Source organism: Scardinius erythrophthalmus, assembly GCF_964197995.2.
Source record: "Scardinius erythrophthalmus genome assembly, chromosome: 7".
Taxonomy (NCBI): Eukaryota; Metazoa; Chordata; class Actinopteri; order Cypriniformes; family Leuciscidae; genus Scardinius; species Scardinius erythrophthalmus.
In genome coordinates this window covers 11,221,800-11,239,496 of record NC_138227.1, presented here as the reverse complement: position 1 = coordinate 11,239,496, position 17,697 = coordinate 11,221,800, and the positions used below count along the sequence as shown (strand labels likewise).

Genomic DNA, 17,697 nt, shown 5'->3' with positions numbered 1-17,697 from the left:
GTACTTGTGTATATTTAAAATTTGTATTATATTGTATTTTATTGAATACTTATTATTAATGATAATAATAATAATTTGCAATTAATATTTTATTTTTACCATTTGAAAGTATTAGTATTATATAGTATTACATGTTGTATAATATATTTGTGTATATTTAATATTTTTATTAAGTATATTATATTATATTGAATACTTGTGTATATTTGTATTATTGTTGTTGTTATTACTACTACTACTTTTACTATAATTTTTTACAAATACTTGAATGCAGCTCACTAGTTTTTCACCTATTCTCATACTGTTATATGAAGTTATTATCTGTTTTTAATCACAGGATTGTCTTTTATGTAGTGCTTCATCAGACTAATCAAATGAGTCCATCAGTGACCCTCAACAAGACACGAGACTCCAAGATGAAAGCCATCGCTAATTATGATCTATGGCCTGAGCCAATGTGAAGTAATCCCCTTCAGGTCAAAATACCAAACCACTCGTTTTCTTTCACACTCTTGCAGCTCAAGCTTTCTTCAATATGTTCAGTGCTTTTCAAGAGGCTCTAAATTCAGTAGCTTTGTGATTGAATCCTAGTAAGAGTTAAATCAGAGGTGTTTCGCAAAAGCAAAAATGCCAGCTTATATTACTCTCACCCATTACCGGCCCAGCAGCCGCCCGGCTCTCATGTGACCCCTTGGTAAATTGGCTTCACATCAGTTCAGATGCTTAGATGGGACAGCTGTGAGGGGCTTTGCCAAATATTTAGAGCTATCCCATGACAAGAAAAGACAGCAGCAGATGAAACACATTAAAGCAGTTAGAGGAACCCATAAAATGCTGTTTTCTTCCTTTCGCTCTCAGGATGGGCCAAGGAGACCAGAGTGTTTCTGGATTTATGGTCTTCTCTAAAGACAGATTTCCTCGTGCAGCTGCGTGTTTGCCCCGGGCCGACGTGGGGGCTATTAAAACCATCAGGCCTTTGAGTTTTCACCACCCTCTGTCAGATAATGCCAGAGGACAGGAACGCTCTGGAGTCTTTTCAGACGTTTGCACGCACAATGGGTCAGAGCAGCTTTGAGTTCCTGCATCAGATTCAGTTCTGGTCCTGAAGTCGAGCTACAGACGTGCAAAGAAACTGCTGATCTTAGCGCATCATAAACAAAGGATAATGTACAGTAACTAAACACCTTCTTCCAAAGTCCAAAAGGAGCATTTAAAAACATTTGTTTTGATATCTGCAGATTTTCAACACGACAACCTACAATTACGTGTTAACTATTTGGCATTCAGACACTTGCTGGGGGGAGGGGGGGATTTATATTTTTATCCAGAGATTTATATTTTTGTTTTTGATAGTTAATTAAACAATTCTCAAAAACCAAAACATATTTTTATTTTCTCTATGAAGCCATTTTTACAATTATTTTTAAATTGTATATTTTATTTTATGTTAAAATTTATGAATGTTTTTAAAAGAAATTCTTACAAATAATTTTCAAAAACAAAGAAATCTTTATTTTTTATTTTTTGTAGAATGCCAATGCTCATTGTTTCATTTTAAATTCCTTTTTTTTAAAGAAAATGTTATTTTATATTTTATTTTATAATTTATGATAGTTATTAAAATAATTCTCAATCGTTTTATTTTCTCTATGATTTTATCTCTATTTTATTCAATTTAATTTAATTTTTTTTATTATTATTTCATTTAATTTAACTTAATTTTATTTTATTTTATTTTATTTTATTTAGTTTTGTTTTTTATTTTTATTTATTTTTATTTATTTTTTATTTAACTTTTTTTTTTTTTTTTTTTTTTTTTTTAACCAAGAAATCATTATCATTTTCTGTATGGAGACAAAACCACAAGTAATTTCTTTCATACTTTTCTATTATGGAAAAACAGTCCTGAAAAAAATGCATTATGATTACATAATAAACCAGAGTTTATCCAGAGAGGAGATTCTTCAGGGTGGAGCCGACCTGTATGCCTATAGGACAGTATCTGGTGAAGGAGTGTTAGTCCTGGCTCAAACTCTGCCCTACAAACCTCCACATGCAGCAGCTGCAAAAATCTCAAACCTCTGGAAGTCACACTTCATTTTATAAGGTAGAAGTTCTCTCCCTGTGTGACTGCCAAAGACACAAGCTTCCGTACAATGGCCCTCACCGGTGGGTAAAACGAGCCCAATTAGAGCCACAGACTGCAGGAGAACAATACACTGCTTTGTGAAACGCTGCGTGTTTAACATACCCATGTGTGTATTTGCGGAAGAGAGCCATGCAGTTTCCAACAGTTACACAGAGACTTGTGTTTATTACCTACGCCTATATGTTCTGACTTGTAAAAAAGGCATTTATTTGATTGTAAAATACTGCTGGATGAATCACCGAGACTGAGTGGATCATCATCTCACAGATTATTATTAATGCAACTGTTAGTATGATGGACCCTTTTAAAGGATTACCCTAAAAAAATCTGTCATCGTGTACTCACCCGGATTATGTTTTTGATTGTTTTTGATTTCATTCTAAGTGAATTTGATTCACCGATAATCTTGCCCTTCACATTAGCTCTCATTTGCATGTTTTCAAACTATGTTATGGGATATGGAATATAAAGCACAAGTCATGTGGAACATTTGTGGTGCTTTCTTGTCCTTTTATGAGGCTCAATGGTCACTTTAATGGTATGGAAAAGAGCAGCTAGGACATTCTGTAAGATATATTATTTCATGTTCCATGGGTTTAGAATGACATGAGAGCAGGATTATTATAGTTAACTAAAACTATAACCATAAAAAATGTTAATTGTTAAAATGTAATAACAGATTAATAATAACTGAAATCAAAATATAACATTTGTAACTTAATTGTAAACTTAAGGCCTGTTCACACCGGGACGAATTTCGCACGTGATATTCGCCAACGTTTAACGCCTAGTAACTAAACAAAGGGCGCCAATGTGAGTGTGCACACCGACGTGGAAAACGCCACGCGTAAAAGCGTAATTTTTTAAAAAACGCCTCGGGTTCGTTTTTTTGGTTTGACGCACCGCGTCAAAAACTATCCGACCAATGAGATTGCCGCTTTTGTTCACGTGTCTGGAGCTTCTGAAGTTACAGTAAAACACAACTGGGGGGCGCTCAAACACAAAACGGTCTTGCCGAGCACACATACGTAACGGTGAAGAAGATATACACCAAGTAGCGTCTACACTGCCGGGAAGAAATAAGGCGAGGAAGATGCAAGGCAAGATGAATGTAGAGCTTCTGGTCTCGTTGGTGTCGGAACATAAAGAACTATATGACAAACGCGACAGCGACTACAAAAATCTTGATAAAAGAGAACTGTTATGGAGTGGTATTAAGCGCCATCTAATGTCAGGGAATGAATTTGCATGTTCACTCGGCTCATCGTCAGCAAGAATCGCTTGGGTGTGAACACAAAAAACGCGTTGAAAAACGCTGGCGAATAACGCGCGCCGATATTCGTCCTGGTGTGTAGGGCCCTTTAAACTTAATCTCATTTTTATTTAGTTTAATTTGATGTGAAAAAAAATTTACTGAGAATAATTGATGACATAATTTTCACTTTTGGATGAAGAAACCTTTTGAAGACATTATCATTGACATTTAAATCAAACTGTGATCTGATGCTGATGTTTTTTTCCTGAGTAAATTAATGCACCGGACATTTTCATCAAGCACTGAAATACCTTCAAAAAAGTTTGTATTTATCATTAATTAATAAATGTGCTTACAGTGCGGTTCATATGGTGGCGGCGGGTCTCCACATGGGATGCACTCCATATCCTGAAATCCACTTAACTTCGTCTTTCTGTAAAATCTGTAAGAATAAAATGCATATTAATTTAGATTAAATAAAAAAATAATGCATTTTATTTATTATTTTTATTATATTATTATATTGCATTAATAATTTTGGAGTTGTAAATCAACTCGTTCCGAGTCATTTTGTTAATTCACTTTTATTTAGCAAAAATACACTATGTTGATTAAAAAAAATAATGCCAGTAAAGCCATTTTTAATGTTACAAAAAGATTTCTATTTCAAATAACTATGGTTTGATCACAGGAATACTGTTTACAAACAGTTATTTTAAACTGTAATAATATTATAAAATATTACTTTTACTGTATTTTTGATTAAATAAATGCAGCCTTTTTGAGCATAAGAGACTTCTTTCAAAAACATAAAACAAAAATCTTACTGATCCGGAATCTATATCAATATTTGCTGAGAAAATCCACCAACTGCATTTAATTCAAAGACATCACATTCATTATTGTTGCAGATTATTAAACAAGTGGATAGACAAAATGTGGCTTTAGAAGTCAAATACAATTTAAAGCAATCCAACTTACAATCGATCTAGGCTTACAGGTCGTTTAGCTTACACAGTTCACACACTCTTGTCTGAGATATTTTTTAGTTGTTGGATTATGTACACATGCTTATGTCTTGCTGTTTTTTAATTGAATGTCTCTGGAAAATCCTTTATTAGAAAACTGGATTAGGGGGCAATAATTACTTGACAGCCCTAATTAATTAATCAACTTTAGAGGAAATCTATCCATTACAATGTCAGAAATATTCCACCATTACAGTAACAGCCCTAAGAATGATGGATGAAGGTAATGTGAAGAGTTGCCTGTAGCATGTCTTACTGTGCCAAAGCACTTAATTATGGGTAATCAAAAGTTATTAAAAACTTATCTGGTGAGAGCAGGATGCTGCTGTGTGGGGAAACTAGTAACTCTTGCAGCGATAGCGAAACGCAGGTCTTCATAAACCTGACATGTTTCAGCTTCTAGGGCATGTCTGGGCACAACCAAAGGCCTTGAGTTGATTTCCCTGACCTGGACTTTAAACTGAGCTTCACTTACTGGGGCTGGAGGGCTAAAGTGTGTGTAACTCATGTCAGTCGAGTTCAAAAAGCTGAGCTCTTTACTCTTTACATACATTACTGCATGTAAATACAGTTTGGGTTTCAGAATGACTGTGTGCTCTCAAAAATAAAGGTTCCTCATAGAGTGTGTTAGTGACCGCCCACTTTTTCAGCAGTGTTGGTTCCGGAAGTATTTGTTCCATTTATTTTTCCCATAGGGATTTTAAAAAAAGTCTTTGCTAAAGCATTATAAGCCGTGAACCAAACCAACCAGCTACAAGGTGAATCACAACATTACAAACTTTTATTTAAAGCAAACATTTTTTTTTGAAAATCTGACAAAAAAAAAAACTGTACTTAAAGGCTATAAGGAAAATAACTACAATCCCATAAAGCACTGCAAATGACATAATGGATTAAAAATTATGGAGAAATATAAAACTATTCATTCAAAGATGATTATATCTTTAGGAACAATATATTTAAAGTTTAGTGAAAAATATGCATAAACAGTATGTATACAAAATCTTTAAGTATTTTGAGAGCGAAGGGTATGGAAGCTTGTTTCCGCCACAGAATAAAACATTTTAAAAGATAATTGCGACTTTTTATCTCACAATTGCGAGTTTACATCTCGCAATTCTGACTATATTTCTCAGATTTGCGAGATATAAAGTCAGAATTCCGTGAAATAAAGTCGCAATTGCGTCTAATAAAGTCAGAATTCTGACTTTTTATCTCGCAATTGCGACTTTATATCACGCAATTCTAACTTTATAATACGCAACTGGGAGATATAAAGTCAGAATTGCATGATATAAAATCGCAATTGTGTGTTATAAAGTCAGAATTGTGAGATATAAACTATTTTGAGGTAAAAAAATAAAAAAAATTCCTTAGAATTGGACTTTATATCTCACAGTTCTGAGAAAAGATGTCAGAATAAAGTCAGAATTGCGTGAAATAAAGTCGCAATTGCGTGTTATAAAGTCAGAATTGCGTGATTTAAAGTCGCAATTGCGAGAAAAAAAGTCAGAATTCTGACTTTATATCACGCAATTCTGACTTTATATCTTGCAATTCTGACTTTATAACACGCAATTGCGACTTTATTTCACGCAATTCTGACTTTATATCTCGCAATTCTGAGAAATGTAAACTCGCAATTGTGAGATAGAAAGTCGCAATTATCTTTTAAAATGTTTTATTCAGTGGCGGAAACAAGCTTCCATAGAAGGGAGACTGACTTTATTACATAATTTGCGGTGCTTCATGGGAGTGAAGAGCCTTGCAGAAATCTTTTGGCACAATTTGCTCCCACAGACTCTGATTGGTGGGGTTTTCCCTACAGCATCATGGGTAATGTAGTTTTTAACAATGGATTCTGCTGTTATACACAATTTTTTTTATAATAAATGGAAAAAATGCAAACAGATGGATTCAACAAAAGCTTACACCATTGATGAACAACATTGGACATCACAGTAAGTCTGTCTTTAAATGTTTATAAGTTATTGTTAAAAAAATTAATTACCTTGAATTGAATTATCGAAACACGACTGTTGCATTTATGGTTTCATGAAGAACCTTTCTGTCCCTCCATTGACAGCTACGCAACTACCACTGTGATGCTTCAAAAAGTTCATAAAGAGATTGTAAAACTAATCCAAATGAATGGAGAGGTTTATTCCAAATTTTCTGAAGAGACAATCGCTTTATATGATGAATAGATTGAATTTAGGCTTTTATTCACATAAACATTGATCAACTCACACGTCAGATATGGTAAACAGAAGCTCAAGCATGTTTGCTTGATGTGAAAGAACAAATGAGGTTCATTCTTGTGTGTTCGAAAGTCTTACAGTTTTAATGACATTAATGACAGAATTAATTTCCTTTATAGTAAAATTTTTCTAATGTTCTTCGCACTAAGGAAATGTATTTACTTGGGGAACCAAAAATGATTCTTCTTTGGCATCATTGCGAAAACCCCTCTGTTGGAACCTTTATTTTTAAGAGTGTATTATAGACCGACTTGGTGTTGGAAAACGCCCATCATTATTTATTCTATATAATTGCGCTCCTATGACTGACTCACCCGGGCAGGCAGTCTCCGCAGACGGCGTTGTTCGTGGTGGAGCAGTTCCCCTTCTGGAAGCGGTTGAGTAGAGAACAATCCAGGCAGGGCTTGCATTTCTGCAGGCTGCGGTCCTCTTTGAAGCGACTGGCTCTGCAGGGCACACACTGGGCATCCTCCCCATAGCCAAAGCCACATTCCTGTGAGGATTAACGGAAGATATCTCACTGCCGAGGAAGGGAAGGGCGAGGGAGAGCCGCGCTAAAGAAAAGCGCCAATGTGGACTAACAAGAAGCCGAGATGAAATAATGATCACAGTGTGTGTGTGTGTGTGTGTGTGTGTGTGTGTGTGTGTGATCCCCCAGCTGAACAAAGGCCAAGCTTCTTTTGAGAGAGTCTATCTTACACAGGCAATAATCTCCCTGACTCTCACGGGATCAATGGACAGCCTTCTGCTCCGGGCCCCCGAAGGGCTCCGCATTTGAATCAGAAAGGCCCACGGGGACGCCCATTGTTGGTTTATTGGGAGTTTATTGCAGAGGTTTTGTCAGGCCTGTCTTCGGCTAAAGTGTGTCTGAGAAATATTGATATTGAGAGGTTTTGGTATGTGGAACGCAGAAAAAGAAAGCCCTTTAAAATAAAAGATTTACAAAGCACAAAGATTTTAATAATACAAACACATGCACAATAAAGTGTTTCTAACCACAGAATCCAATTTTTTTGGGGGGGATTTTTTTTTATGTATTATAAATACATTTTATATATATATATATATATATATATATATATATATATATAAAGAACATAAATGAATGGTATATATGTATATATACCATTCATTTATGTTCTTTAAGCACATTATAATTGCATATTATTTTCTTTTGATTTTGGAGTGAAATATAACCCAGACATGTTCTTGACTGGTTTGATGATATTCACCCAGAAAAGCGATCTGTTTTACGCAAATCCAAACCGCAAAGGAAACTTGAGGAGAGGTCTCAATGTCAAGTTGTGTGGTCGTGGAGAATTCTCAGCGCTCTTGAATTATACGAGACAACACCCTTTGCATTGTTCCCTAAATACAGGCCTATTTAATTTCAATAAAAGATCTAAAACTGTGCAGTTTGTGTAATAATATAAGGCCGATTTCACTGTACTCATGCCGGCCTAAGAAAACATAACAAAGAGACCACAGAGAAAGTGTCTACATGAACAAAATGAGCAAGCTTGCCATTTTAGCCGAATGAATGAGCAATATAACAAAGGAACAAAATACAGTTGCCTTTAGCTTAGCAACTAGTAGCTAGTAACTAAACACCAGAATTTTGCACACAAAAGAGAGAAAATTTAGTTGGGAAGACGTTCTAATGGGTTGGGAACGGTCTTTCCTTGAACGGTGACGAACTACATTTGTTCGGCATGTTTCTGTACAACATGTCGGACTTTGACGGTTTGCCACATTGAGTTTGACATTAAGAAGTGAAATGTAAGCAAACTTTTTTTCCAGGCTCCAGGATCTAAACTGAAATCTTAAGCGCCGCTTAATTAGCATTACTCAGAAGAGTCTTTCCCCCCTCCAGGTCCACCCACTTCAATAAACAATGCCAGAGTCTTTTCAAAACTCTACTGACAGTAATCAATCTGGAATACGCTTGTTTGTTTTTAATCCTTTCCACATTGGTATAATTCTAGGGAATCTTGCAGGGATAGCTTTTACTGAGCCTGATTTCTCAAACCATAATTGAAGCAGAGCTGCATGGAATTCAAATTATGCCTTATGCAGCGATCCAACCCAACAGAAATCATCAATCAAGCCATTTATCAATGGAACCAAGCAGCAATATGACACTAATTTAAAACACACAGTCTTCCTTTGCGCGTTAAGTAGTTCTGACTACAAATCTTATGTCCTTTTTTGATACATGTCAGCTACATGAACAATAGATGACCCAAAAACTAAAATTTTGTCATCGTCAACTCGCCATTTTGCATATTCAAACTTGAAGCATTGCGATTCATTATGAGAAGTACAAGAACCAAAGCAGCATATCTGGAATGAATAGACACAAGATTTTTGGAGAATGACTTAAACTAGAGTTTGTTTTTCATACATAGCAATTCTATGGCATCAGAAGACTTGGAGAAGTCATCTTAACCACTCTTAAGGTACTTTTTATGATCTTATATTTCACAATTTGGTTCAATGTAAATTTTTCAAAACATCTCATTTTGTGTTTCCAAAGAATAAATATAACAGAACATTTACTTTGGGAGGAACTATTGTTGTGGTGTAGATGCCAACTAAAATGACTGGAATATTAATTTCATGTATGTGTTCAACATATTTCTCAAAAGTGCTATTTACTTCTTCATGTGTAAAACGTTTAATTAACAAAAAAAAATGAATAAGTATACCTTTAAAGGGTTAGTTCACCCAAAAATGAAAATGATCCCATAATTTACTCAGCCTCAAGCCAGCCAAACACAATCAGAGTTATATTAAAAAATATCCTGGCTCTTCCTATGCTTTATAATGGGAGTGAATAGTACCCTAGATTTTAAAGCTAAAAAAATCTCATCCATCCAACAAAAAAGTTACCAGAAGCCCATGATTATAGGTTATAAAGTTATCAATATGGATATTTTTCTTGCAAAAATGCATCGCTTTGGTTTGCTTCAGAATTGTGTTTGGCTGAAAGAAAGTCATATACCCCTAGGATGGCTTGAGGGTGAGTAAATAATGGGATAATTTCCATTTTTGGGTGAACTAATCTTTTAAGACTTTTTAAATCAGCACAACTACTTTACAACAAACACACCACCTCTGACAATCACGTTCCTTCCAGTCGCATTCCAGCAGAGGAGCGTAATGCATAGAAAAGTGAGAGGACCTTTGTGGTTTGATATCACCCTGCACCATTGTTTTTTTCCCAGCTGCCCCTTCCCTAGTCAGGTCGCTGTTATTCCACCACACTGAGCTGGATTAGAGAAGAGGCTCATATATCATTAACGTGGAGATCGGCTTCAAACAGGGGCCTTCTTTCTACACCACGATCCAGTTTCCCAGCTCCGGCACACATGGATTACTGGCCTGCGTGAGAGAGCCAATGACAAGAGCTCTCCACAAAGCCTGGCCCCGGTTTCAGCCAATGTTGGAGAAGACTGATTTGGCTCTCTCAACACAGGCCCTCCAAAGTCTGCATATAGGGTGCCTGAACAGAATGACAGCTGTTGTTGCCTGTCCGCAGCCCATATAAGACCTTTCTCTCCAGCAGGGCATGAAGGATTGGGGGGGGACGGTGAATAAAAGAGGTATGGTCACTCCGTTTGAAGGCATGATGCCATTCCTGGAGAGATAATCAACAGCAGAGCAAAGGGGGAACGGGAAATCTAAGGAGCTCTGGAACCCCCTGTGGTTTTTCTGTTGGAGTTTGCTGCTGGAATCCTCCAGCATTTAGAAGCCCAAACAGAAATAAGAACATCATATAAAAGCCAATGAGGCTCCCGAATATGGCTCAGAGCTGTGGCTTAGTAGATATCACTTTGAGCTGTGGTCCTCGTATGGGTTACATGAGTTCGAATCTTGCTAGCAACATTTCCTAATTCTAGCTGGATGCCAGATGGATGTAAATGAGGATTCAGACTCCCAGATATGGCTCAGACTGTGTCTGCATGTCAAAGCCCTGGCTTAGTAGTCATCATATGAGCTGTGGTCCTCATTTTGGCAACAGGAGTTTGAATCTTACTAGCAACATTTCTGAATCTCAGCTGGACACCAGATGAATACAAATAAGGATTCAGGCTCAAAGATATGGCGCAGAATGTGTCTATGTGTCAGAGGTGTGGCTTAGTAGCTATTAATATAGGCTGTGGTGCTCATATGAGCAACAGGAGTTCAAATCTTGCTAGCAACATTTACTAATCCTAAAGGATGCAAGATGGTTACAAATGAGGATTCCCATATATGGCTCAAATTGTGTCTACATGTCAGTCGCTATTACCATGGGCTGTGATCCTCATATGGGCAAGAGGAGTTCGAATCTTGCTAGCAACATTTCCTAATCCTAGCTGGATTCCAGATGAGGATTCAGGCTCCCGGATATGGCTCAGAAAGTGTCTACATGTCAGAGCCATTGCTTAGTTGTTATTACCCTAGGCTGTGGTGTTTATATAGGAGTTGGAATCTTGCTTGCAACATTTCCTAATCTTAGCTGGACACCAGATAAAAGCCTATGAAGATTCAGAATTTGTCTACACTACTGGTCAAAAGTTTGGAATAATTACGTTTTTTTTTTTTTGTTTTTTTTTTTAAAGAAGTCTCTTATGATCACCAAAATAAAATAAAAGTAATGTAGTGAAATATTTTTACAATATAAAATAACTGTTTACTGTTTTAATATATTTTAAAATGCAATGTATTCCCGTCATGTCAAAACTGCCATTACTCCAGTCTTCAGTATCACATGAATCTTCGGAAATCATTGTAATATGTGTCAGATCTTTGGTTTAGCAGTTATCACTGTGTACTGTGGTGGTGCTCAAAAGGGCAATTGGAGTTTGAATCTGGCTCACAACATTTACAAATACAGTTTCCTCCTTCATTTCCTGTTCTCCCTTGTTATCGAAGTCAAATGGTCAAAAGGTGGCAATACACACTTTAAGGCCTTGACAGACATGTTTACAATGATACAGTGATCATTGAGCAGTCATGCTTTTTACATGTTGGGGAACCTCAACGACAGACATGTCAGATAATTACTATAAAATGAGGAGCCATTGATGCAGCAAATCAGCCAACTCTATTCTTTACAAAAGCCTGTTTTCACAGTCCAGAATCATCCAGTAACATTTTGCCTAAAATAACTCACCAAACCAGTACCTGCAAGTACCATTTTTCCACAATCTCCAGATCAAATTTGAGTGAGAATGCCAAGCAAAACAGCAGGATGGATGTGAAAGAGAAGAAAGCTGGATGAATGCGTGTTCAGACACACAAGTGTTTTGAAGTCATCTAATTCAAAAAAACGAAAAACACTAATCAGCTAAATTACCCTGAACTGCTCATTAATACTTCCTATCAAAGCAAACCTTGAACTTCTCACTTAACACAAAAGGTAAGCTTTAAGGGTGAATCTTACGAAACCTGTCAAGAACATGTCTCAGTGATATATTACCCAAAAACCAAAAGAAAGAAATAATTAGAGTTCAGTTATGACAACTTGCCGAGTGGATTATTTCAACCCGCATTTATTGGCATGGGGCATGGAATACACATAGCTTGATTTTGGCGGATGATGATCAAGTCGTATGGGATCATCATACAGGTTTTGAACGACCTGAGGGTGAGCAACTGATGACAGAACTTTCATATTTGGGTGAACTATCCCTTTAACAATTACAAAATGCCTATCAACAAAGCTGTTATCGGCCTTTTCAGGTGAAAGACAGTGTGTAGGTGGGGATTTTACTTGCTGTTTGACTAGTCATGCTTTGAAAAACAGTAAAAGGGCGTCATGTGAACTGTTCTACTCTTACAAAAACAAACCGTCTGGAAGAGCTTCTGAGGTGTTAAACATTAAAACAACAAAAATGTTAAGCTGTTGGTAATGTTATTACAGCTATTCTAAGTTTAAGTGTAATTTCTATAGAAAAAAAAAGAATTTTTTAAAAAACATATTTCCCAAACACACCTACCATCTACCATTGGTCACAACAAACGGAAAGCTACGCCATTGGTCGAGCCATTGTTGCTGTTGTCGGGCAGGTCAGGATGCTCAAACAAACAAAGCAATGTTTTGATAGCGCCACAGAGATAAAGTGTTTATGCTTTTTGGGAGATAAACCTACTAATACTATAGTATCTGCATATTAAACTGGGATAAAAGAAAACATTTTATCATTGAAACTAAGCTAAAGTAACTTAAACACTGTTTTTTTCCACATGATATTGTCCTTGCTCCAAAGAATAGGGTAAACCACGAGTGCTTGAATGGAAAAAGCAGGCAATCATTCACTACCTCCTCAGGCCCCCAAAGCATTAATTGGCCAAAAACATCTGATGCACTGAGGCGTATAACTAATAAGTGTGTGTTCATGTGTACTAACATGAAAGTCATGCGGTTAAATAAAGCTTCTGCACTACATTTGTTTGCATCCAACAGCCTAATGTACATGCATTTCCCCGAGCATGAACTGTGTAATGATTTCCACACTTCAGAAATATCCCAGACCACTGTTTAGATTAGGTGGATTGTACAAAACCACTTAATTTCTTCACACCATGTTTACAAGGCCTTGAAATTCTCAGAGGTGGCAATGACATTAAAAGGCTTGAAAAAAAAAAAAAAAAAAGATTGTGAGCAGGAGAGGATAAGAAGTGTGGGTGTAACTGATTAAAGCGTGGCCAGCGCTCTACAAAGGAGAACAGCAGTTCACCCATTCTCTTCATAAAAAGAAGGAAGCAATAAATAATTGGTCAGGACAAGCTATTCAAAACATTGGCATCCTCTCTCTATTGGTGAACTCTTTGCTTTTGGCCTGTTTGGTCTAGAGGTCTTTCATGAACTCTGTGAAACTGATGGGAACGCGTCTCTCCATCACAGATTTGATCGCATGCATGGATGTAATGGATCTTTTTTATTTTCACAAAACAGCTTGAAGTAGAAGCTAAATATATGTGCACATTAATCTGACTGTGGTAGGTCAACTGAAAGGAAAGAATTCCAGAATAAAGCTCAATGGGAACCAATTCAAAGGAACAGAGTGCTTCGGGTATTATTTCTTGATTTAAGATGTAATCTTTTTAGGAAATTAAAAATACTAGTATATGTGCGCCAATGTTTCCAATTAGGCTGAAAGAAAAAATTAATAATCTATTGCAGAACTGGCAAACCTTAGACAGCTCTTGTCCAGCATCGCACTGCCGACAGGGAATACAGCTCCCAAACTTATCCTTGTATTCCTGTTCCCTGCAATCTCTTCTCTCCTCTGCCATAACTGCAAGCTGTGAGGGACATGAAACCAGCATGGTTAATATTCCATAATGTCATTTGACGTTGTCCAAAGTGGAGTGCACCAAAATGTGGAGATAAATAATGATGATTACACTTGTGTTCTCAAGAACAAACAAATACACTGATGTTCAAAAGTTTGGGGTTAGTGATTTTTAATTTAATTTTTTTTAAAGAAATGAATACTTTTTGTTCAGTAATGATGCATTAAATTGATCAAAAGTGATAGTAAAGACATAATGTTACAAAATATTTCTATTCCAAATAAATGCTGTTCTTTTGAACTTTTTATTCATCAAAAAATCCTGAAAAAATGTTCCACAAAAATATTAGGCAGCACAACTGTTTTCAACATTGATAATAATAAGAAATGTTTTTTTTTTTTTTTTTGAGCAGCAAATCAGCATATGGACCCTTTTCACATTTCAGAAGTGGTTTAGTTAGGTAAACTTCTAAAGCGGTGAATGAGAGACTAGACTACAGCAAACTTAATTTTTGCATTCCCATTTTCTCCGATATCAAAAGATAAAATCCATGATGGTGTTTCCACGACTTTCCAAAAGAGAGGAAAAAATTAGGGAGAATAATTACATCAGTTAGAATGAGTAAGATGTGAAATTTGCCGTCCCTCCCTCAGTGGTTGATTTTGAAACACCCTCAAAGCAACGTTAATTTGCTTTTTGACATTTACTGCCAAGGTAATATATCACACAGTATAGTGTTATGAAAATGAAAATATTAAAAACTTGACTAGATTTGCGATGTTGATAACTGTGGAAACGTCATCAGTCTGTGAAAAGGGTTCATTACAATGATTTCTGAAGGATCATGTGACACTGAAGACTGGAGTAATGATGATGAAAATTCAGCTTTTCCATTACAGGAAATTACAATGCAAATATATTGATATATATACAGTATATATATATATATATATATATCTCAATACAAAAACAGTTCTTTTAAATTGTAATAATATTTCACAATATTATTGTTTTTACTGTATTTTTGATCAAATAAATGCAGCCTTGGTGAGCAAAAGAGACTTTCAAAAAACGAAAAAATCTTACCGACCCCAAACTTCAGTAAGTTATGACAACATATATTTTTACATTGCTTTAACTCATCAAAATAATTAAACTTTTTTTAAATCAGTTTAATGTAATTTAAGTTGAAATGACTTAAACACCCAAGTTGATTGTACTTAAAAAGTTTAGGCAGCAACTTTTTTTACTGAGAGCACATCTCAAGGTAAAAAACAAGCAAGTCAAGTATTCATTTATTACTTCTTAAAGTTTAAGAGTAAGCAAAAGGCTTGATATGAACCAAACGTACCATAACACACAGTGGAAGGACGAGTATCCTGTGAAGAGTGAACGCGGGGAGGATCGGTGCCCGAGGCATTCTGAAAGGTCTTTCCCACATACACTGTGAAAGCAGAAATCCTTTGATGAATGATTAATGGAAGACACTATTTGCCATTATCTCTCAAAACTGTGTGAACGCTAAGCAAACAATGATTATTATAAATCCATACCCTTTTTTATATAAATCTCCAGTCTAGAATACTGTGTGGTAAAATGTTAAAAAAGAATAAAGTCCCACTATCATTACATTAGCTTGTGTATCATTCAAATCAAATAATTAACAACATACAGATACTTATAAATCATACTAAGAGATGTTTTTTTTTTTTTTTTTTACATTGTAAAAATGCATAAAGTTTTCTATGATGGGTGGGTTTAGAGGTATGGAATAGAATATACAGTTTGTACAGTATAAAAATCAATGTCTATGGAAAGTCCCCATAAAACATGAAAACACAATGTGTGTGTGTGTGTGTGTGTGTGTGTGTGTGTGTGTGTGTGTGTGTGTGTGTGTGTGTATGTGTATGTGTGTGTGTGTGTGTGTGTGTGTGTGTGTGTGTGTGTGTGGTTACATGCTGATTAATAACTTTATTTTTAATGGTTGAATCATAAAAAAGTAACACTAAAAGCTCTTAAAAACACTAATATTGCCCAATAATGATTCATTTATATGCTGGTTAGCCTTATAATATAGGTTATTAGGCAATTCCATAGGTAAATCCATATATGAAGATTTCTGTTACTTTTTGTCCTGGCATAGAACAAGATTGTATGCTATACTGAATGAATTAAAAATATGCCTCTTATATAGATAGGCACTATGTGTGTGTTCTGTAGACTAGTTAGTTTTCTGAGGATATTGAATTATGGATTCATATGCGGTCAAAGCAGCTCGGCAAATGTGTGCACAAAAAAAAAAAAAAAAAAAAAGGCTTTCTTACCGATAACGAGTCGCTCGTGAGATCCCGGTGTCCTACGGAAAGCTGTTCAGGATGCGGTCTGAGCTCTGAGCTCGTGAACCCGTCCCAGCACTGGAGTTAAAGTTCAGATCAAACACTGCTGTCTGATGATGCCTGCAATCTGATCTCCCATCAGCATGTACATCAAAGCTTCACACACACGTCCTGGACAAGAAGCGCTTTAATCGAGCCTGTTCACTCACTCACACCCCTCCATAATCCGAATACCTGCAAAAAAGCACAGACTATCTGCATGATCCCGAGGCAGACGTGCAGTGAAAGCGGTCAGCAACAGCGAGTGTGTGATCTGATCTCTCTCTTCTTCAGTCTGCGAGTGTTTGATGCAGAATTCCCTTTCATCTCCGTGACGTCACCTGCCGCGCAGCGATTGGCTGCATTCTCTGCTGAGGAAACTTTTCACACATCGAGTTTGAGTTCTTGAAATCGAATCTTTTGCACTCTTGTGGTTACAAAAAACGTATTTGAAGACTTATGTCACACTTAAATAGGAATGTTATTAAGTTAACAGAATATCAAACCAAGTGTCATTTGTTTAAGAAAAAAGATGAACATTTCACAAAAATAAGTTTGTGTGAAAACGCGGTTACCTTTTGTTTGGATCCGCTGTTCAATTAAACGCTATTGTAATATTTAATGTTCGAAGATGTACAAGTACTGGATGCCTTCTGCTGGTCATTTCAGAGAATTACACTCTCGAATTGTATGCCACTTGTGGCATATGCATGCTCCCTGTTCTCTTAAAGCAACACTAAGGAACATTTTTTACCTTAAAATAATGTTTCCAAAATCGTATCAGTGGTTCATCAAGTCGTAACAGGGTGAAACGCACTTCTGGATTTGCTTTGCAGCCCTATATCTGCTATAACCACACCATGCAAGTTAGCCAAACCGGGTCACGTTTCTGTAGTTCGAATGAGACATAAGAAAACTACAAATTTGACTTGCTTTACGTCAAGCGTTACAATAGTCATTATTTAGTTTTCCTTCGTTTCTGATGTCGCAATACATCATACTTTCATGAAATCATGCAACATACTCTACCTTGTTAGTGGACATCGTTCATTCCAAAGCCGGCGCGTGCGACAGTTGCGGGCGGGGAAATTATTTACGACAGCGGTAATGGACAATTCCGCTTCCAACCTGTGGGGCGACCAAAGAGGAAAAGTTCCTTAGTGTTGCTTTAAATCAAGGGTTTGTAATCTTTTAGATGCAAAGATCCCCCCATGTTTCCTGCAATGTTTTGCAGTATTTTCATTTGGTCACATAAACTGTGTTTTAACAGTCTGTGGAAGGAACATAGTCTATTGACACAAGGAAAGCCTTTGTGCAGCATGTTCATGACAACTAGGCACCA

General features: G+C 36.3%; 1 protein-coding gene across 1 annotated transcript in view; it reads right to left on the bottom strand.

The window, feature by feature from the left end:
• Nucleotides 1-16,686, bottom strand: part of tnfrsf19 (tumor necrosis factor receptor superfamily, member 19) — a 30,088-nt gene extending 13,402 nt beyond the window's left edge. Inside the window, exons 1-5 of the mRNA XM_081369788.1 lie at nucleotides 16,305-16,686; nucleotides 15,332-15,424; nucleotides 13,879-13,989; nucleotides 7,008-7,186; nucleotides 3,761-3,846 (exon numbers count right to left, since the gene is read on the bottom strand). Coding sequence (XP_081225914.1) covers nucleotides 3,761-3,846; nucleotides 7,008-7,186; nucleotides 13,879-13,989; nucleotides 15,332-15,421 — 466 coding nt within the window. The 5' untranslated portion in view covers nucleotides 15,422-15,424; nucleotides 16,305-16,686. The remainder of the gene's footprint in view (nucleotides 1-3,760; nucleotides 3,847-7,007; nucleotides 7,187-13,878; nucleotides 13,990-15,331; nucleotides 15,425-16,304) is intronic.
• Between the last annotated feature and the right edge of the window lie 1,011 nt (nucleotides 16,687-17,697).